Source organism: Loxodonta africana, chromosome 19 (assembly GCF_030014295.1).
Source record: "Loxodonta africana isolate mLoxAfr1 chromosome 19, mLoxAfr1.hap2, whole genome shotgun sequence".
NCBI lineage: Eukaryota > Metazoa > Chordata > Mammalia > Proboscidea > Elephantidae > Loxodonta > Loxodonta africana.
The window spans coordinates 51501695-51524344 of record NC_087360.1 but is presented as its reverse complement, the minus strand read 5'-3'; the positions used below and the strand labels follow the sequence as shown (position 1 = coordinate 51524344).

At 44.2% G+C, this 22650-nt stretch overlaps 1 protein-coding gene across 5 annotated transcripts; it reads left to right on the top strand.

The window, feature by feature from the left end:
• The first annotated feature begins 351 nt into the window (after positions 1-351).
• CHMP7 (charged multivesicular body protein 7) lies at positions 352-18902 on the top strand. Of its 5 annotated transcripts, none has more exons than XM_064272687.1 (11): positions 352-723; positions 3403-3574; positions 8192-8290; positions 12421-12606; positions 12744-12877; positions 13711-13759; positions 14013-14132; positions 14425-14523; positions 14742-14802; positions 15298-15477; positions 15719-18902. In XM_064272687.1, exons 1-11 carry the CDS (start codon positions 425-427, stop codon positions 15769-15771), a joined length of 1452 nt encoding a protein of 483 aa, XP_064128757.1. In that variant the 5' UTR covers positions 352-424; the 3' UTR covers positions 15772-18902. The 5 variants fall into 5 exon arrangements, with proteins under 5 accessions (XP_064128757.1, XP_064128758.1, XP_064128762.1 ...); XM_064272690.1 differs by having other exon boundaries at positions 392-553; positions 15719-18331; XM_064272691.1 differs by lacking the exon at positions 352-723 and adding an exon at positions 1187-1252 and having other exon boundaries at positions 15719-18900.
• Positions 18903-22650: the final 3748 nt, after the last annotated feature.

Genomic DNA, 22650 nt, shown 5'->3' with positions numbered 1-22650 from the left:
CTGACAATCCTTAGCGGAGACTTCTGCAGTCTAGTACCTCGAATCACTCCTACAAGGAAGTGGCATCATTTTTTGGCTCTCTATATCGCTTCGCCAAACTCTATGATTCCTAACCTGGCGAAAAGCACGCCTACCGTCCGCGCATGTGCAAAGCCCTTCTTTCCTCACAAAGACCGCGGGACAAGAAGTCGGCGCAAGCGCCGTGTGTCTCTCTGAGAATAAAGTCGTTATCCCGCCCTCTGGCGAAAGGAGCGCAGCGCCACGCACGCGCAATGAGGATGTGCAAGACTTATCTCACGCTGTGGGCGGTGGTGACGTGATGACGCAGGTGGAGGTGATAAGGAACGGAAGCCGGGAGGGCTCTAGGGGGGAAGGGAAGCAGGGCTGGGGTTGTGTTTGGAGCCTTGGCGGGGCTGGGGTTCCGATGTGGTCCCCGGAGCGGGAGGCCGAGGCTCCGGCCGGGGGAGACCTGGCAGGCCTACTGCCCCCCGAATGGGAGAAGGATGAGGAGCGCATGTCCTTCCTGTTCTCCGCCTTCAAAAGGAGTCGCGAGGTGAACAGCACCGACTGGGACAGCAAGATGGGCTTCTGGGCGCCGTTGGTGCTGAGCTACAGCCGCCGCCAGGGGGTGGTGCGCCTGCGTCTGCGAGACTTGCAGGAGGCCTTTCAGCGCAAGGGCAGCGTCCCGCTGGGGCTGCCCACGGTGCTGCAGGACCTGCTGCGGTGAGGGGCGGGCCGGGCGGGGGCGGGGGCGGCGGCGGGGGCCTCTCCCTGAGGGCAGGGGAAGGGTCCTGTTCACTGACAGCACACCATGTCCAGCCAAGGGTCTGACACAGAGTGGGCGTTCAGTGTTTGTTCAATAGATGAAGAAGGAGAAAGAAAAGAAGGAGCCTGGGTTAGGTGTGCTTGTGAGGAGAGGGTATGGGGGGTAATTTGAGGGCCGGGGTAGTCCGATTAGGTGGGATCCCGATGGTGGCAGGAGAAGCCCGTTTGGCACAGGTGACAAAGATTTGTCTGACCTGGAGTCCCAATATGTAGTTATTTCTTAGGGGGGCTTCAAACTTGAATTAGTCCTGGAACAGAAGGTCTGTGAGATAGGATTTATTAAACCAAGGAGGATCAGTAAGGAGAGGACAGTTATGGGGAAGAAGCCTGTAGGGATCTTGATAACAACTCCCTGGCACAGGTATGTGTCTGGCGTATCCTGGCTTGTCCTTGGCACAAGTTGTTTGGAGCAGACGACATGAGGAGGGTGAGTGCTTTACTGAGTACCTGGGTGCCCTGAGAGGTCCTGTAGGTGATATGTGTGCAACAAGTGCAAAGTTTGGGGGCTTTCCGGAGGAGGTAATATCAGTGTCTAATGGATTTTCAGCAGTTCACAGTATGCAGATACTGTGCGTACACCATTTCTTCTGATCCTTTCAGTAGTACTCTGGGTGAGGTGATAGTGTTACCCTCAAAAGACAGAAGAGGAAACTGAGGTTCAGAGAGGTCAAGTGACTTACCAGGGTTACACAGCTAGTTAGGGGTAATAATAAGACTTGACCCCTGGGCTTCTGTTTCTAAATGATTTGCACTTGACACTATACATGTCATACTGAGGCCAGCCTAGCATGGTGCTTTGCTCTGTGAATGAAAGAGAAAGTTTTTGATGTTTGTTATTTTAATTAACTTGCTGCTCTATTTGATTAAGAGCTGTCTTTTTCCTTCCCTACTTTTATTCCCTGTACCTTTCTATTGGTTAAGGAGCCCTGGTGACACAGTGGTTAAATGCTTGGCTGCTAACCAAAAAGACAGTGGTTTGAACCCACCAGCTGCTCTGCAGGAGAAAGATATGGCAGTCTGCCTCTGTAAAGATTACAGCCTTAGAAACCCTATGGGGGCAGTTCTACTCTGTCCTGTAGGGTCACTGTGAGTCAGAATAAACCCAACCGTTTTGGTTTTTTTTCCCATTGGTTGATATTGGTATGACAAGCCTTTTTCTGAAATCTCTCTAAGAAGTGTACTGTGGAGAAAGTTTCGTTCATGCCTGAAGTGGGGAGCAGAGGAGATAGTGGCTGAAAAGTCAGCGACGGACAAGGCCAGTCTGGGCTTCCATGTCGCGGCAGGAAAATTACTTACAAACACTGATCCGAAGGCCTTTAGTACCATGAGTTCCCCTCTCCTGGAGCTCACTGAAGCTTCTTGGTGCTTCCCTGTATCTGGCACTTGAAGAATTTCTGAGGGAGATATTTCTCCATGGAAGCAGAGTAGCATCAGGGACCAAACAGCCTGGGCCCAAAGCCTGGCTCTGCCACTTGCTAAGTTATGTGACTGTGGGAAAATTATCTGATTTCTTTAAGCTTCAGTTTAACAAATTATAAATGACGGTGATAATTGCACTGAGGTTTATTGTGAAGATTTGAATAGATATTCCTTTTATAGCCCTTAGCATAGTGCCTGGTCCATGGTAAGTATTCAGAAAACTTAGTTGCTGTTATTATTACCAGCACCACAAAATGCTTACTTTTCATTGTCACCCTAGCTAAGACGTGCAGAAACCCCTTTCTCTATAGGATCACTATGAGTTGGAATCAATTCGACGGCAAGGGGTTTGGGTACATCGTTGTATTCTTCCTGAGTCTTGCACTCAGAAGCCAAGCATTATTGTTATTTTAATTTATCATTTTGAGCTCCATTTGTAAAAAGAAGTTTCAGCACACGTCTTGTACCCTCCCTTGCCTCCTTGCACATCTGGGGCCAGAGAGATCCTAGCTAATATTTGGCCTCCTTGCTTTGGGCAGATCACTTCTGTCCCTCAGTTTTCCCATTAATTAAAATGCCAATAACACCATTTTTCTTGCAGAGTTGTTTTGAGGCTTGGAGCCAGAGTATAAACACTGCTGCTCATAGTAACTGGCACATCCCATTGCCGTAAAGTTAATTCTGACTCATAGTGACCCTATAAGACGGTAGAACTGCCCCGTAGGGTTTCTAAGGATCCAACAAGGAGCCAAGCTCTTTAACCACAGTGCCACCAGGACTCCAACTGGCACATAGTAGATGCCTAATAAGTGGTAGTTATGTTGATGCTAAGGAGCCCTGGTGGCACAACGGCTATGCACTTGGCTGCTAACCAGAAGGTCAGCAGTTTGAACCCACCAGGTGCTCTGCAAGAGAAAAGACGTGACGATCTGTTCCAGTAAAGATCACAGCCAAGAAAACCCTACGAGGCAGTCCTCCTCTGTCTTACGGGGTTGCTGTGAGTTGGAATTGACTGGATGGCACCACCGCCACAACCACATGATGGTGCCAATGAAATTCCTCTCTTGGGGTGAGGGAATGAGGTGGGAAAGGTGGGGACTGGGATGAAACATGGCACATTCAGCACTACTGACATGCCCACTCTTTCCATCCCTGCAGTCGAGGGGAGCTACAGCGGGAGTCAGACTTCATGGCCAGTGTAGACAGCAGCTGGATATCCTGGGGAGTCGGGGTCTTTCTGCTGAAGCCCCTCAAGTGGACTCTTTCTAACATGCTGGGGGACAATAAGGTTCCTGCTGAGGAGGTACTGGTGGCTGTGGAGCTGCTTAAGGTGGGTACTTAGAAGGGAGAAGTCTAGGTGTCATCTGATGGTGACAGGACCCTCCTCATTCCTCGTATGTCTTCTTAGAGAAAGAATATCTTTTTTTTACGCGGTGACAGAGCTGATAACTAAGTTTATCTGAATTATATAGACCTTCCTTATACTGTACCTTGAGCATTGTTTATTTGTTAGCTGGACTTTTACATTTCCATGGTAATCTTTTGTCTATGACTTGTCAGGACATAACTGTTGACTATTTTCTAGTATTTGTAGGAATTAATAATAAGCCAAAGTTTAGAAAATGCTTTGCCTTCTGTAGTTTACTGACAACAACTACTCAAAATTTCTAAGGACTTTGTAACTTTGGACTTCGCTGTCCCCTAAATCAGAAAACTAGGTGCTGATTTCCTCCTCTCTGACTCTAACTCTCTCCCCTTCCAGCTCACTCACGGCTTACTTCCACACCCCCACACTGCCCCTTACTCTTCTGTCTAGAAGAGATCACCACAGCCTTGACCCCTTCGGGCATCCCTGGTCAGCCATCTTCCTTCTGTCCCGCCTTCCCTACTCAGCCTAGATCATGTGACCCTCATCAATACCATCAGGTCCTTCACATCACTCTTGGTCCACAGTAAGGGTTGCCTGGCAAATCCAAAGCCTTAGATCAGCCACACAGTCCACATGCACTGCTGGTGAAAATTGTCCACAAACCCGCCTAGGGCCACATTCACGGTCCCCAGCTTTAGGTGAGCCTGCGGAGCACTCCACGGCCCATATTTCTTGTCCTCTCCGACTCCCTTTGATACCTGTTCCATTCTCCTCTTTCTCTACTCTACAACTTTGCCTCTGACTTCCTTGAGAAGGTAGAATCTCCTGGGTGAACACCTTCGGTTTTCTGTTCCTCCACCTCAAATTTAACCTCATCTGAGCACTTCTTTCTCCCCAAGCTCAGAGGATGAAGTGTCCTATTCCACATGTGCTTGTGAGCCTGTCCGTACCCATCTTGGCCCAATGTCCTATCAGTTAGCCGCTTGACCTGTATATTCCAGCTCCCTCTCTCTTTCTCTCTTCATATATATTCCTTCTCCCTTCTCGCTCCTTCTTTAGCCTCTGAACTCATCCGGGTTTTCCTCATCACAAAATTACTCCTTGGTGGGACCTGGGCTCTTGTCTAGTTACTACTGTGCCTCTCTCCTTCTTTGCCAAGCTTTGCTAAGTGTGATCTCATGCCTTGTCACCACTTCCTCACCTCCCACTCACTCTGTGACCCATCGTAGACATACTTCAGCCCCCACCACTCCACCAAAGCTGTATGGACAAGATTATAATAACCTTTAAATGTGTATGTGTTTACAAAAGTTAACTGAACACAGAGTAACAAGTATACCAAGGCAGGTATACCAAGGCAGTAGTTGCTTGTAAAACTTACAGACCCAAGCCCAACCTCAGGGCTTCAGCACAGAGTCCCCACCCCCGACCCCAAGAGAATCTCCAAATTCATCCTCTCTGCCTTAGGTTAAGGAGGAGGTCTTCAAAATCTACAAATCACTTCGTATTCCTCAGGACTTTTGACTGAGCAGCACACATTTTCTTCAGGGGAGCCCGCACCTCCTCCCTTCTCCCTGCTGTGGTACTCCCCAGTGTCCTGATTCTAGGGCTTAGTCAGGGTCCCCACAGAAACTACAGGATGGTTTGGGTGGTCATGGGCCAAGCTCAGTTCCTCTTGGCAGTCTTTTCCCTACTGTGTTCTCTAATCTAGACCAAAGGAGAAGCCAGACCCATTTACCCGCCACATACGTGGTTTTGTTCCGCCATCTTTTCAGACCAAATGCTGGGATGGGAGAGTGGAGGGTTGAAGGGAGTTATATACGTCTTCCAACAGTAATTTTTGGAAGCAGTTTAGTCAATCCTATTTAAATAGAAAAATACTTCTAGCTCTGCAGAAACATATCATGGCTATTAGTTGCAGCCGAGTCTATTGCGACTCATGGCGACCCCATGTGTTAAAGAGTAGAACTGCTCCATAGGGTTTTCTTGCCTGTAATCTTAATAGAAGCAGATCACCAGGCCTATCATCTGTGGCACAATGGTTAAGCATTTGCCTGCTAACCAAAAGGTTGGCAGTTTGAATCCACCAGCTGCTTCTTGGAAGTGTTATGGGGCAGCTCTACTCTGTCCTATAGGGCCACTATGAGTAAAAATCAACTTGACGGCAATGGGTTTTTTATCTTCTGTGGAATGCATGTTGTTGTTGTTGTTAGGTGCTGTGGAGTTGGTTCCGACTCATAGCAACCCCATGCACAACAGAACGAAACACTGCCCGGTCCTGCACCATGCTCACAATCATTGTTTTGCTCGAGCTCACTGTTGCAGCCTCTGTATCAATCCACCTCGTTGACGGTCTTCCTCTTTTCTGCTGACCCTGTACTTTCCCAAGCATGATGTCCTTCTCCAGGGACTGATCCCTCCTGACAGCATGTCCAAAGTATGAAAGACGCAGTCTCCCCATCCTTGCTTCTAAGGAGCATTCTGGTCATACCTCTTTTAAGACAGATTTGTTCATTCTTCTGGCAGTCTGTGGTATATTCAACATTCTTTGCCAACACCACAATTCAAAGGCATAGTACTGTTAAATGTATATCCAGTTTATGTCACTAAACAGAACGCTTAACATTTCCTTGATAAAATCTTCATTCAAATATATGATGACTTTGCTGTTTTCTCCTGGGCTGGGGACTTGTTTACATTTGTGAAACTGATGGGTCCTATCTCGGAATTTTTACAAAAAGAAGAAAGGCTGCTTCAGCAGTAAATTGAAAAGAGGTAGTAACTTTTTACTTTATTTGAAAAAATAATGAAAAATACAAAAAAGGGAAAAATTAACCATGATTTTGCTACTGAAAAAAGTTATACAAAGAAATGAAAGTTTCTTTTCTGTAGTTTCCATTTTTATTTCTTTGAGTATGTGCCCTCTGCATTTTTTTCCTGTCTACAGACATATCTTTTTCTTGTTGCCGCTGCCACACTCTTTTGTGTTACTTGCCGTTTTATTTTTGTGTTAGCATTTAGTAGTGCCTGAAAACCTTATTTACTGGTTTATTACCTGTCTCTTCTACTAGAAGGGAGAAGTTTCATGGGCTCTAGGACGCTGGCAAGTGTCTGGTACCTAGTAGGCAGTCAGTAAATACGTGTTGAATGAGTGACTAAGTATACACGTACATCTGAAAATCCGGGCCTGTTGCAGTGGAGTCGATTCCAACTTACAGCAACTCTGTAGGACAGAGAAGAACTGCCCCATTGGGTTTCCAAGGAGTGCTGACCTTTTGGTTAGCAGCCAAGCTCTCAACCACCGTGCGCCAGAGCGCCATGCACACACATACATACGTATGTTTATACACACACACAATTTTTTTCCAATAACAGAATCTTATTTTACCTATTAGTCTGCAATCTGCTTTTTTTCCTTTTTCGTTTTAGTATATCATAGACATCTTTCCAGGTCTCTACACATAAATCTACTTCATTCTTTTTGATGGCTGTGTAATTTCTATAGATACGCCGCAGTTTACCCAAAAGTGCCCACTGATGAACATTTAAGTCATTCCAATTTCTGTTACCAAAAAATGCTACTTCCAGCAGCCTTGTGCATATCTGTGTATTCCTACTAGAAGTATGTGTGCGAAATGAGTATGCGAGTTTTAAATTTTAACAGAAAGTGCCAGATTACTTTTCAAGAGGTTTGTTCTAATTTATGCTTTCATCAAGTCTACATTAAAATGTTCAGTCTCCTCACATCATTACCAGCACTGGATGACATCAGTCTTTGAAACTTCTGCCCATTTGATGAACAACAAAAAAAAAATGATACTTCCTCCTTGTGAGGTGAGCATCGTTTTACCTATCTACCGGCCATTTACATATCTGTGAATTTCCTATTCATATCCTTTGGCTTTTTTATATTGGGTTGTTTGTCTTTTATGTTGGTTTGTAGGTGTTTTTTGTATATTAGAGATACATGTAATATATTTAGTACTAACCAAAAAAAACAAATTCATTACCGACGAGTTGATATCCAACTCATAGCAACGCTATAGGACAGGGTAGAACTACCCCATGGGGTTTCCACGGAGCAGCTGGTGGATTCAAACTGCTGATCTCTTGATTAGCAGCCAAGCTCTCTTAACCAGTGTGCTACCAGGGCTAGGGATGTAAATATTGTTTCTCAGTATGGTGTTTTATTTTATTTTATTATTGTGCTTTAGGTGAAGGTTAACAGAGCAAATTAGTTTCTCATTAAATAATTAATGCACATATTGTCTTGTGACATTGGTTGCCAACCCCACAACATGTCAACACTCTCTCCTTGACCTTGGGTTCCCCATTGTCATCTTCCCTGCCCCCTCCTGCCTTCTTGTCCTTGCTGCTGGGCTGGTATGCCCACTTAGTCTCGTTTTGGTTTATGGGCCTGTCTAATCTTCGGCTGAAGGGTGAACCTCAGGAGTGATCTCAGTACTGAATTAAAAGGGTGTCTGGGGGCCATACCCTTGGAGTTTCTCCAGTCTCTGTCAGATCAGTAAGTCTGGTCTTTTTTTGTGAGTTAAAATTTTTTTCAACATTTTTCTCCAGCTCTGTCCAGGACCCTCTGTTGTGATCCCTGTTAGAGCATTCGGTGCTAGTAGCTGGGCACCATCCAGTTGTGCTGGACTCTGTCTGGTGGAGGCTGTGGTACGTGTGGTCCATTAGTCCTTTGGACTAATCTTTCCCTTATGTCTTTTGTTTTCTTCATTCTCCCTTGTTCCAGACAGGGTGAGACCAGTGGAGTATCTTAGATGGCTGCTTACAAGCTTTTAAGAACCCAGATGCTACTCCCCAGAGTAGGATGTAGAACATTTTCTTTATAAACTATGTTATGCCAGTTGAGCTAGATGTCCCATGAGACTGACCTCAGTCCAGTAATTCATTCCCTCAGGGGTGTGCCTATGAAGCTTTCATGCACTTTGCCTTGGTCCGGTTGTGTTGACTTCCCCACTATTGTGTACTGCCTTACCATTCACCAAAGTTACCACTTACCTATTGTCTGTTCAGTGTTTTTCTCTCCCCACCCCTCGTAAGCATCAAAGGTTGTTTCTTTTTGTGTGTAAATCTTTTCATGAATTTTTATAATAGTGGTGTCATACAGTATTTGCCCTTTCGTGATTGCCTCATTTCATTCAGCATAATGCCCTCCAGACTCATCCGTGTGAGATGTTTCCCAAATTCATCATTGTTCATTATTGTTGCGTAATGTTCCAATGTGTGTGTGTACCATATGTTTACCCATTCATCTATTGATGAGCACTTAGGTTGTTTCCATCTTTTTCCTACTGTGAATAATGCTGCAATGAACATGGGTGTTCACCCTGTATGTTTGATTTTCTTTTATTTGTGATGTTTTCATTTTTTGTAGTCAGAGCTGTCACATATTTCCTTTATGGCTACTGAATTTCTGTTCTTGCTTAGGAAGGCATCTTCTTCAAGATTAATCAGATATTCTTTTATATTTTCTTCAAATTACTTTATAATTCTATTGTTTTAGCTTAAATTTCAATTCTTCTGGTATTTGTTTTTATATATGTGGGGAGGAAAAGCTCTGAATTTATTCTTCCAAATGGATAGCCAATTGTCTTTACACCATTTATTAATGTTGTATGCCATTAATGTGTTTGTATGCAGATACCACACTGTTACTGCAGTAACTTTATACTGTTATTTTCTTACAGGGCAGTCAAATCGAATGAAAACTTTAGTCTCTGTCTTAATCAGACTTTTCTGCCTTTGACACTTTTGACCACTTGCTCTTTAAAATTTCACATTCCCTTGACTTTTTGACATTACATTGCTTAGTACTCTCTAAGCAGTCCTTCTGGGTCTCTTTTTTTTTTTGGAACACAGTTCTTTTTTTATTGTGCTTTAAGTGAAAGTTTACAGTTCAAGTCAGTTTCTTATACAAATACTTACACACACATTGTTATGTGACCCTAGTTACTCTCCCTACAATGTGACAACACATTCCTCCTCTCCACCCTGTATTTCCTTTGTCCATTCAGCGAGCTCCTGTCCCCTCTGCCTTCTCATCTCATCTCTGGACAGGAGCTGGCCACATAGTCTCGTGTGTCTTCTTGAGCTAAGAAGCACACACCTCACCAGTATCATTTTATGTCTCATAGTCCAGTCTATTCTTTGTCTAAGAGTTGGCTTCAGGAATGGTTTTAGTTCTGGGCTAACAGAGAGTCCGGGGGCCATGTCTTCTGGAGTCCCTCCAGTCTCAGTCAGACCATTATAAGTCTGGTCTTTTCACTAGAATTTGAGTTCTGCATCCCACTTTTCTCCTGCTCCATCAGGGATTCTCTGTTGTGTTCCCTATCAGGGCAGTCATTGATGGTAGCCGGGCACCATCTAGTTCTTCTGGTCTCAGGCTAATGGAGTGCCTAGTTTACGTGGCCATTTCTCTTGGGCTCATATTTTCCTTGTGTCTTTGGTGTTCTTCATTCTCCTTTGCTCCAGGTGGGTTGAGACCAATTGATGCATCTTAGATGGCCACTTGCTAGCTTTTAAGACCCCAGATGCCACTTACCAAAGTGGGATGCAGAGCATTTTCTAGATACACTTTGTTATGTCAGTTGACCTAGATGTTTCTGGGTCTCTTTTGTTGGTTTCTTCACCTTTAAACATTAGTGTGCGTTAAGCGTACTTCTTTCCTCTCTTAATTTCCTTGGGTAATTGCATTTACACTTGTGGTTTTAATTACCACATATATGCCAAGGATTTCCAGATTTACATCTCTTGTTCTAGTGTTTCCTTTGAATTTCAAATTTGTAAATCCATTTATCTCTTATATGTATCTTCCTGGATGTCCTTCAGGTATCTCGAACCAACATGTCCAAAATGGAATGTTTTGCCTTTCCTTTAAAATAGGCTTTTCCTTCTGTATTCTTGATATTAATTAATAGCATCACCTCCACCCGGTCACTTAAGCTAGAACCTAGGAGTTATCCTTGACTCCTTTCCCCTTCAACCCCTACCCAGTTACCATGTATTGTCAGTTTTATACATTTTGTTTGAATCCATCCCTTCTCTATCCCTCTTGTCATCGCCCTAGTTCAGCCCCTCATATTCTTTTGCATAAGTGATCTCCCTGCGCCAATCCTGACTCTCTACAATTCCATCCTTTCCCAGTTTTCAGCTGGATTTTTGTTACTCTAGCCACGTCATTCCCCTTCAATGACTACCTGTAAAAATGGCGGCATGGCATCAGAGGTCCTCTGACTTCAAGAAGGAGGAGGAGAATCACCATCAGCATCAGTCCAAAGTTGATGATCCCTATGAGATGGGGGTCAGACATACCTCCTCTCTCCAACCTTTTTACCAGTTCTGACACCAGCCGTCCTTCCCACAGCACTCTCTGCAGTTCTGCTGGGTTCAAAAATTTGTTGCGATGGCCACGCAGAACTCACAGATTATACTCACAGTTATGGGGTTTATTAGGGAAGTAACAGGTTACAACTCAGGATTGGGATCAACAGGCTACAACATAGGACGAGGATCAGGAAGCATGTAGGAAAAGTCTCCCTTTTTCAGTACAAGACAGCTCTCTCAGCTCCTCTGGGCCCCCTGTCTCCTGGGTCTAGGAAGCTCTCAGCACAGGGACCCTGGGTTCAAAAGATGCACTTCACTCCTGGCTCTTCTTCTTAATGGTAGTGAGGTTCTCCCCACTGCCCTCCCTACCCCTCAGCCTCTGGGATTGGCTTCCTTTAAGGCTAGCAGGATGGCAGACTGACCCATGCCCTCATTAAGGTTCCATATACTTTATTTGCATGGTCCCACCCCCCACAGTTCCGTGTACTTTATTTGCATTATTAACAAGATGTCCAATCCAGTCATTTTGTGGGAGTCACAAGAACATACATGGCTAGAAGGACCGTATTAAGTAATTCACTGCACTGCACTACCATCATCTGAAGAATAAAGGATGATGTATAAGTTATTACACTTTAATGATATAGGACTGCTTTTACTCTCCCCTTCCCCTCTGTACACACTGATTCATGCTTCTATGCCATTGCTCATGCTTGTCCCTCTTCCTGAGACACCCTTCCCACAAGCCTTCACCTAGTAATTTACTCAACCATTTTTTTCCAAAGAAACCTCTGAACTCCCAGGCAAACCCTCGAGCTTCCCTATATTTTCACAGCGCTCCATAGATACCTTAGTAGATATTTCTTTATCTTCTTACAATAATCCTGTTCGACCTTCTGAGACTCTCTGTGGACTCAGTAGTGTTCTTGTTTGCAGTATTGCCAATTGGATTAAAAATAGAGAGACTAGAATTGGAAGAGAATTTAGATGTCATCTCATCCAACCTCTTTGATTTGTGAGAGGAATACTGAGGGCCAGAGAGATAGTGACCAGTCCACGGTTACATTAGCTGGGCTGGAAATCAGTTCTCAACTCTAGTTCACGGCTTATTCCAGCACACCACATTGCCTCCTTCTTCCTTGGGGAACTGTGAGGCAGGGAGAGGTAGGAACATAAAGTCTCAAATGGAAGTGCAGACAAGAGTTGGCTCCCAATATTTCATGTACCTCATTTCAGACATATTCACCAGACTTTCCTTCAAGGTTTAAAAAAACACAAATCCTTCATCCTTTAAAGATGGGGGAAAAAAAAAAAAAAAGCTAGCTGCTTTAAAGGAAGATTGCATTGGTGTTCCCCTGCTCTTCCCTTGTGTGATAGTGTTTTTGAAGCATGGAGGTCAAGTTCATTGGGTCCCATGGGCTATGATCAGGGCAGGTGAGAACATTTTCCGTTCCTTGCAGGAAAAGGCTGAGGAGGTGTATCGTCTGTATCAGAACTCCCCTCTCTCCTCCCACCCAGTGGTGGCCCTGTCAGAGCTGAGTACTGTCTGTGCTAGCTCCTGCCCAGATGAGAGGACCTTCTACTTGGTGTTGCTGCAGCTGCAGAAAGAGAAGAGAGTCACAGTCCTCGAGCAGAATGGAGAAAAGGTACGGAAATTCATTTGTTCATTCATTGCCTCACCAGTGATCTATTACATATAAACTAACATGCCCACCAGCATTTCTGCTTGGGATTTTCTCAGCATTTGTGGTAGGGAGAGCAGTAATTTTTCCTTATCTCTCAGATTGTCAAGTTTGCCCGAGGGCCACATGCCAAGGTCTCTCCCGTCAACGACGTAGATGTTGGGGTATACCAGCTGATGCAGAGTGAGCAGCTCCTCTCGCGCAAGGTGGAGTCCTTATCCCAAGAAGCAGAGAGGTAACTTCTACCCCTTAGCTGAGCCCCACTTGCCCCAGCTGGCACTCAGAGCTGGAAAAGCATTGGTGTCTGTGAGCTCTTTGGAAAAAAAAAAAACTTATTTTTTTTTACTAATTACAAAAGTACTAATTGTGCAGTGCAGAAATCATGGAAAATAAGAATATCACAAAGGAGAAAAGGATGAGCCTTGATCTTTTTTTGCCCCCAAAGATTATTACATTGTGTTTTATATTCTTCCATGCCTGTATCCATTGACCAAGTATTATCTCAGGCACTGGAGACACAGTGGTGAACAAGCCAAACCCCTGCCTTCACAGAGCTCTTTTTGAGGGCATCCCCCTCTCCCCCTTGGATGACTGTACAGGATGTCCCTGGTAAAGTCACATGAACACGTCTCTGAAAAGTAGAATATATAGATATTGAATTAGAATTTACTCGTTCACTTTGTCTTACATGTGAGAACATTTTGAGAACGCAAAGGGATATACCCAGGGTTATTGGTGATGTTAGGAGTTCATTCCTTGTCTCCAGGCTCCCAGAATGAGAGTGTGTTTTTAAGGTGCCATGTTTCCATGTTCTCTCTTCCTGTGAATTGACAAAGCTCATCCTTAGGCAGTTTGCCTTTTCCACGTGCAGATGCCCAAGCTCGGATCTTGACTTGCCGCCAGAGTTTGGCAGTGGGTTGTCAGGCACGGTTTTTCTTGCCATTAGGCGGAATGGATTGGATGTTCAGATCTGAAACTACATGAATTAAGTCTGCTACCAGGGACGCCTCAGGACCCCGCTGCGCCATCCTGTGGCACGGCTGTTTTCATCTGTCCTCTGCTTCACAGGTGTAAAGAAGACGCCCGCCGAGCCTGCCGAGCAGGAAAGAAACAACTAGTAAGTTTCTCTTTTCCCCTCCAGCTGCCTACTTCGGTCCTGGGCTGGCAGCGAGAGGTGCCTGGGAGGTCAGAGAGCAACGTGCTAGGAGCTCTAAGGGGAACAGGTCTACAGGTGGTCCAGGTACCACAGCTTATTTTCAAATGAGAAGCAAGAAATCCTGGGATAATCTTAGTGTCTGGGAAGGGCTATCTTCCTCTTACCCTTTGGCCTGCTCAGTCCGACTCTGACCTGAATTTCCATGCCCCCTTAGGCACTGAGGTCTCTCAAGGCTAAGCAACGGACAGAGAAGCGCATCGAGGCTCTCCATGCCAAGCTGGACACTGTACAAGGCATCCTGGACCGGATCTATGCCTCTCAGACAGACCAGATGGTAGCCACTCACCGCTTTGCTCCAGTTCTTGGCTGGTCCCCCTAGCACACACTGCTCATCTCCTCCACTGTGTCTCTGCTGTTGGCTAAGTGCTGCTCGGAGGGGGCCTGGGCTCTTCCAGGATGTAGCTACAGTTGCCTTTGCTATTCCTGTTGGGAAATTTGGGCCCCAGTAGGTGTGGGTGAATCAAGTGTAGGTTGCAAAAAAACAAAGCTGGCGTTTGGAGATGAAACAGTGTTGTTTGTATTTTGCCACATGCTCTTCATTTGCACTGATAACTCTGTCTCTTTAGGTTTTCAATGCCTACCAGGCTGGGGTAGGAGCACTAAAACTCTCCATGAAGGATGTCACAGTGGAGAAGGCAGAGAGCCTTGTGGATCAGATCCAAGAGGTATGGAAAGGGCTAGACAGGAACACATACAAAAGGAAGTTAGGGCACATTGACTTTGCTGTTCTTGACTTTTTATCTTATGAACTTGAGGAAGCATTACTTGATACTCGTATGTGACAGTATTGCTTCATAACCCTGGGCATTTTCCCCCAAAGACTTTGAGATGCTCAAAGACACCATGTATGCACAGTTCAAGGCATTGTTCTTTTCTCTTATAGCTATGTGACACCCAGGATGAAGTTTCTCAGACTCTGGCTGGTGGGGTAACCAATGGCCTAGGTAAGTTGACAAGCTGGTATTTCCTTCCTTTCTTCGTTTTTAAGAGGACTTCAATTCCTTGATATGGTGATAGGTTTGATCATGGATTTGCTTTTCCTGGTGCAGCCAGGGTTCTCTACCTGACCCTTTCTCTGGGGCTTACACAAAGGAATAGTCATACAGAATTGCCACTTCCTCCTTGATGGGCAGTATTAGTGACCCTGCTGTGCTCCAGTGTTCCTTATTCATGAGGCTTCTTATTGTAAGATCCTTCTTCAAAGGCAAGGGGAAGCAAGGTCAGTTTCATGGGGTTAGCAAAATATACCTCCTTGATGACTTAGATTTGTGTATGAGAAAAGAGTATCTGTTTGAAGGTACTCTCCACTTCCAGTGACCTTATGAAACTCACATGATTTTTTTAACCCACAAGGAGGCCTAAGCATCTTTGTAAAGCTGACTCCTGAACGTGTTTCCTTTCCGGAGTTTATATGTCCTTATGTTATCTTTTCTTTGCAGATTTTGACAGTGAGGAACTTGAGAAGGAATTGGACGTCCTCCTTCAGGATACCACCAAAGAACCTTTGGATGTGCCCCACAACCCCGATAAGAAATATTACACCGAAAGTGTGCCTATCCCTAGGATCTTGGATGCTGAACTTGAAGCTGAACTTGAGAAACTGTCCTTATCAGAGGGAGGTATGGAGCTGTGTTCCCAGGGTTGCGGATGGACATGTGGTCCCCTGGCTGACAGAGTAGCCAGGCACAGGGTAAAATTGACGTGATGGGTCCCAGCCCAATTCTCAGTTTGCCGGGGTACCAAAGGCCTGTAAGGGAGTTGCATGTTTATCATACAAAGACTCAGTCCCTTAAACAATGGGATGCTTTCATCTTAAAGATCTTCCTGTCATTATTAATCATTCATTTCCTTTCCTCGCAGGTTTGGTCCCAAGCAGTAAATCTCCAAAAAGGCAATTGGAACCGACTCTCTAAAGCCATTGGAGGACCCTCAAGTGAAGGACCCTCATATAAAAGGGAGACCAGGCTTTTATGTGTATGTACATAGTATTTAAATGAGAAACTCTCAGAATTTGTTGAGGAGGAAGGAGAATTATTCTGAGTTGCCTGGATGCTACCACTTACTACAGGACACATAGAATTTCTGGAAGCGGTGCTCCAACGGCTTGCTCCCAGCTGGTATCATGGACCTACCTTCTCATCTTTATAGTGCCACGATTTATACAGTTCTGTGTTTGACCTGTTGTCTCTCATAGCCTGCAGTTCTTGCCATTGGCTCAGTTAGGTTTGTCTTCACCCACCAGCTTCGTTCCAGCCAATGAGTGAAAGATTTGCAGCTTTGCCAAATCAGAATCAGTCCTCTCCCCTGCTCCCACTGTTTTTTAGAGGGATTTTTTCTGTCTCTGACATCAGTTAGTCTACTTACTCCTGTCCCACTCTGTTCCCATTGGTAATGAGAATAATGAGAATCAAACACTTAAAGGTTTTACTTGAGGGGACTTAACACCTGCCACTTTATGGAGAAACATAACAGTGTGAAAGGTTTCTTTCTAGGGTCATTTGTCATATTCTCCAGGTCACCCCGAGTGGCTTAGAAGCATGACAGCTGGGGGACTCTGGTGTGGTTGGTGGACCCTGCTGCCTTATCCATCTTATGCAGAAGATCTCTTGACTGGGGAAAGGTTTATTCTTGGACTTTTGAACTTGGTACAGAGAGGCCCAGGTGACTACAGGGCCCCAAAATGTCTAAATCTCATATGCTTTTTTAAAAGAGGCATAATCTTTGCCTGTCCCCATTATGGAATAACTTAAAATATGTATGTATATTTTCCAGAACAAGCCACACAACAACACACCTCCCCTTTGTGAGCCTTGCACATAATAGGTTCTTTGTGTGAATTTGAAAAGCGTTTCGTTCTGCAGCCCATTGCTCAGGGCAGGGGATTTGAGCCAGGATGTGCAATAGAAGCAGATGTTGACATTCTGTCATATCTGCTGTGTGCTTCCCCAGTCCCTGTTTTACACCTGCCCCTGCCTCCTGAAGTCCCATCTTCCCATTTGAGGAATTGGGGAGGGTGGTATGGGGGGACAGACAGGAGAGAGTCTGAATGCTCTGGCAACACAGAGAAGAGAAACGGAGAGGAGAGGACTGCCGCTCTGCTGCTGCCGAAGCACAAGTATTTCTGCCTGGAGCCCTTTGCCCTGTCCCTCTGTTTGAGGTGGTATAGTGCAGAGGGGAAGAATTTGCTCCAGGCCAGGAGCATGAATCACTGTTAAGCAAATTTCTCTCCCACTCTACCTTGGTAAAATGAAATGTTGGGGGTGAAGAGAAACAATCACTATTTTTTCTTTTTTAATCTGGTAAATAATTAAAAGAAAAAACCCCAAGTGTTTGTCCTTGCCTCTTTAAGTTGTATAAAGTTTCTCGTTCCTTCATGCTTCCCCCCACACTTTGGTTCTTTCACTTAAGGCCACTGGAGAACGTTGAGTAACTTAATAGTGTTGAGTATTGAGCTATGGTAAAAGATGGTCAATCAAATTGATCACTCTCGTACTGACATTGCTCTGTGGGAGGACACTTTGTTTGAATAGGTCTTAGGAGTGCGCCATTGCTTTTTGTTCTTTTCCATTGCCTGTTCTGTCTGTAGTCTTTAAATGACCTACTTTCTTCTGCCCAAGTGATCTTACTGTATTTAAGTCTAGCACCAGTATTTACTAAGCACCTGCTACATGCATGGTGTTTGCTGTGCACTGTGAGGCTGAGTGTAGAGTTGGGAACTGGGAGGCTAGAGGATCTGCTGCAGCATGAGGTAACTCAGCAGGTGAGCCAACCAGGGAAATATGTTAGGAGAAGTAGGTCAGAAAGCCTCAGAAGAGTCTAAAAGCCTAGGACCTGATCAGAAAAGCAAGAGATAGGCACTGATAAACCAGGTGGTAGAAAACCAAAACCAAACCCACTGCCATCGAGTGGATTCCAACTCATAGTGACCCTATAGGACAGAGTAGAACTGCCCCATGGAGTTGCCAAGGAGCGCCTAGCGGATTTGAACTGCCGACCTCTTGGTTATCAGCCGTAACACTTAACCACTATGCCACCGGGGTTTCCAAGTGATATAGTGGGGTGGAATCTCTGAGTGGGACTGCTCTGAGACCAGATCAGAAACAGTTTGAACAGAGTGAAGACAGGCCGGGCTCTCAGGGAACCTCTCACTGAAAGTAAATAACCTGTACTTTGTGAGCCACACCACCTGGTTTGTTACTTTGTCTTGCTGTCCTGAGCTATGGATGAGGCCTTGTTTAAATGTTGCAGCTTGATTCTTCGCTATGCTATAGGAAATTAAAAGAAGATACTGAGTCTGGGCTTGGATCAGAGTGAGGACAAAGAGGGAGTCATTACAGTTCCCTGTCTGGTGGTGGCTATAGTTTTTAGCATTAGATCCCCACGGGGAAGCTGAATCTCACGTCAGGAGTCAGGGCCATGCGGAGATTCTCTTGGAGAAATGGGCTTGATTTACTAAGGGAGCTGGTATGTGGAGATACGGCAGGTCCGAATAAACCAGGTCCAGACCCTGCCCAAAAGTACCATAAGTACAGGTAAAGAGGGAAGTTCCGAGAATAAATCAAGTTGTGGGCTCACTGAAGAGGTGACCGTAGATGGCGGCTTAGATACACCATGCTGTCTCCCTCCAGCAAAGACCAAAAAAACCAAGTAAAACAGATACAGATGACAATCCTGGAACCCTGAGCATCAAAAGGAAGGATGAAGAATTAGAACACTGATGGGAAGGAAAGAATGAAAACAGTGAACGAGGAGATTTATGGATTGAAGGTGCCCTGCCAGCCAGCCCGGTGTACCACGACTGTCTTGAGGCAAAGCAAGCAGCAACCCTGGGTGAGGAACATAGGAAGCCAATTTCACAGAATTCCAATAGGAGACAGAGAAACTGTGTAGACAAACCCAGCATGAAGCAAGGTGAGCAGAACATGAACCAAATTGAAGAAGGGAATGTACAGGAAGGCAGGCGAGAGCTCCAGGGATCCTGGCAACCACAGAGTGGAGAGGGAGCCAGGAACCAGAGATGGGACCACTCATCAGTGGTGGTCCCTGACCATTAGGGTGGGTGGAACCCTCAGAGTAGTAGACCCATAGAGTATCAGCAGGAGATCCCCCACCCAATCAGACTCAGGGCAAGCACCCCTCCTCACATTGGTCAAGGCCAGGTAGTGATGGCTGGCTGCAACCTACGGGGAGTGCCCCAGAACCCATGGCTGGTGACCAGAGGAGCACACTCCCTCTCCCTCAGCCCTCCTGGTGACCAGCAGAGTGAGCCCCCCAACCCTGCCACCCTAGCCACCTGGGTACTGTGATATGAGCCCTCTGCCCCTGTATAACTCCCATCCACTCCTGCCCTGCCCATAACTGGCGACATGTATCCACCGGGCCCACCACCCTACCCACCCAGTTAGTGCCAACACACCCTACCACACCGCCGGATTGGTGACTGGCAGTGGTGCATGCCTGCCCTACCCACTACACCCTCCTCCACTGTCTCACCCGAGCAGCAGCATACATTTGCACACCAACAGACCAGTGGCAGTGCATGTCTGCCCCACCCCTCACCCTCCCTTCCACTGCCTCACCCACCCAGCGAGGAGCACCGCATACTCCTGTGCCACCAGACAAGCAGCAGCTCACACCCACCCTGCCCACTCCCTGCCACTTCTCTGCCCACCCAGGGATTGATGATGTGCATCCACCCCACTCCACCCCCCTCCTCCACCACCACACCCACCTGGCAATAGGTGGCAAGTGCTCCTGTGCTGCCAGACTGGTGGTCAGTTGAGCATGCCCACCATGCCCACCCTGATATATCAAACAAAAAAATCAGGACAAAACAAACAGTAAATAGATAATATGAACAAATAACACCTTAATGCCTTGGAGACAGCATATGATACAAATTGTATGAAGAAACAGGATAAGATGGCTCAAACACATGAGCAAAATAAAAAGAAAGAAAATCTTCTTTACAAAGAAATGATAATAGAACTACCTGAGAAGGAGTTCAAAAGACATATTTAGGATCCTCAAAGAGGTCAAGGAAAACACAGAAAAAAACCTAGAACACTGCAGGAAACAACACAAGAACAAAACGACAGACTCAACAGACAATTAGAAACCGTACAAAAGCAACAACTAGAAATTCAGAAGACTGACAATAAAATATCAGAAATAGATAACAATAGAAGAATACAGAAGTAGAACTGGATCAATAGAAGAAAGAACAAGCAAAATAGAGGACAAATCCCTTGATACTAATTTGTTTGAGGAACAAACAGATGAATGAAGAAAAATGAAGAAAACCTAAGAGTTATGTGGGAAACCATCAAGAGGGATAATTTATGCCCAATAGGAGTTCCAAAAGAGGAAAAAAAAAACACTACAGAGAAAAATTTTGAAGATTTATTGACAATTTTCCAAATATAATGGAAGATGAGAAAGTTTCCATCCCAAAAGCCCAATGAACCTCATACAAAATATATTCACCAAGACATATCATCATCAAACTTTCCGAAACCAAAGACAAAGAATTCTGAAAGCAGTTCATGAAAAACAAAATATCACTTACAAACGGGCACCAATAAGACCAAGCACCAATGTCTCTTTAGAAGCCACGCAGGCAAGAAGGCAATGGGATGACACATATAAAATCCTGAATTAAGAAAATTGCAAACCAAGAATCAGATATTCAACAAAACCGTCTTTCAAAAATGATGGTGAAACTAAGAGATTACCAGAAATTAAAGGAATTTGTAACTACCACACCAGCCTTACAGTAAAAATTAAAGGGAGTCCTTCAGATAGAGAACCAATGACATCAGACAACAACCTGAGATAAAGACACACAACAGATACTAACCCAGATAAAGATTTCACAAAAGTAAAATAAAACCACAAAACTGACTACAGGGAACGAGGGGTGTTAAGCTGTCATCTACGACAATTTCAAAACAAAAAGAGGGAATAAAAGGTGTAGTTACAGAACTTCTATATGGAGAAGAAGTCAAGGCAATTTCAAATTATAACAGACTGTTTTACATTTAAAAGGATAAAGGTAAACTTAAGGGTAACTAAAAAGAATATTAATAAATATACTCACCAAAATAATAAGAAAATCAAAAAGACTCAGTAAACACCAAAACAACAATGATTGATAGGAAACGAAAATTCATATACAAAAACAACTCAGCACAAAAAACTAAGAGGAACAAAGAAACTGTTAAAACCACAAAAAAGTATAACAAAATGACAGCAATGAATTCATACCTATTGTTAATTACACTGAATGTAAATAAATGTATCAGTCAAGAGACAGAGAGTGGCAGAATGAATTGAAAAAATCATGACCCACCAATATATTGCCTACAAGTGACACATCTTAGATACAAAAATATAAATAAGTTAAAAATCAAAGGGTGCAAATATATATATATATATACACACACATATTTTATATATATATATTTATATATATACATATATATATATATCAAGCAAACAGTAACCAAAAGAAAGCAGGAGCAGCAATAATAATTCCAGATAAAATAGACTTTAGGTCAAAATCCATTATAAGAGACAAAGAAGAGCATTATATAATGATTAAAGGGTCAATTTACCAAGAATAATTATTTATGCATCCAATTCTAGAGGTCCAAAACACATAAAGCAACATCTAACAGAACTGAAAAGAGAAACAGACAGTTCTACAATAATAGCAGGAGACCTTAACACACCACTTTTGATGATGGACAGAACAACTAGAAAGAAACTCAATAAAGATACAAAAGATCTAAATAACAATCAACCAATTCAAACTCACAGACATGTAGAGAACACACCACCCGACAGCAGCACAGTACACATTCTTCTCCAATACACGTTGAGCATTCCCCAGAATAGAACATATTCTAGGCCACAAAGCAAGCCTCAATAAATTCAAAAACATCAACATAACACAGAGCATCTTCTGTGACCATAACGCTATAAAACAAGAGGTCAATAACAAAGAGCAAGGAAAAAAAAAATTGAATACATGGAAACTGAACAACACCTTACTTAAAAACTATTGGGTCACAGAAGAAACTAAAAATGAAATTAAAAAATTCTTAGAATCACATATGAATGAAGGCAGAGCATACTAAGACCTCTGGGACACAGCAAAAGCAGTGCTCAGAGGAAAATTTATAGCAATAAATGCACATATCAAAAAATAAAAAAGGTCCAAAATCAATAACTTAGCCTGAAAATTTAAACAAATAGAAAAGGCACAGCAAAAGAAGTCCACAGTCACCAGAAGAAAGAGAATAATAAAGATCAGAACAGAAATAAATGAAATAGAAAAACAATGGAAAGAACAAAAGCAGAAGTCGGTTCTTTCAGAGAATCAATAAAGTTGACGAACCAATGGCCAAACTGACAAAGGAAAAAAAATGATAACATGTAACAAAAATGATAACCAAAATAATAAATGAAATGGGCGACATTACAACAGAATCAACCAAGATAAAGAGGATCAAACAGAATATTACGAAAAATTGTACTCCAACAAATTTGAAAACCTAGAAGAAATGAATAAGTTTCTACGAACACACTACCTACCTAAAGTAGCACAAACAGAGGTGGTGGCGGTGTTGGGTGCCCTGGAGTCAGTTCCAATTCATAGCAACCCTACGTACTACAGAATGAAACACTGCCCTGTCCCGCACCATGTTCACAATCCTTGCTATGCTTGAGCCCATCGCTGTAGCCACTGTGTCAATCCATCTCATTGAGGGTCTTTCTCTTTTTTCACT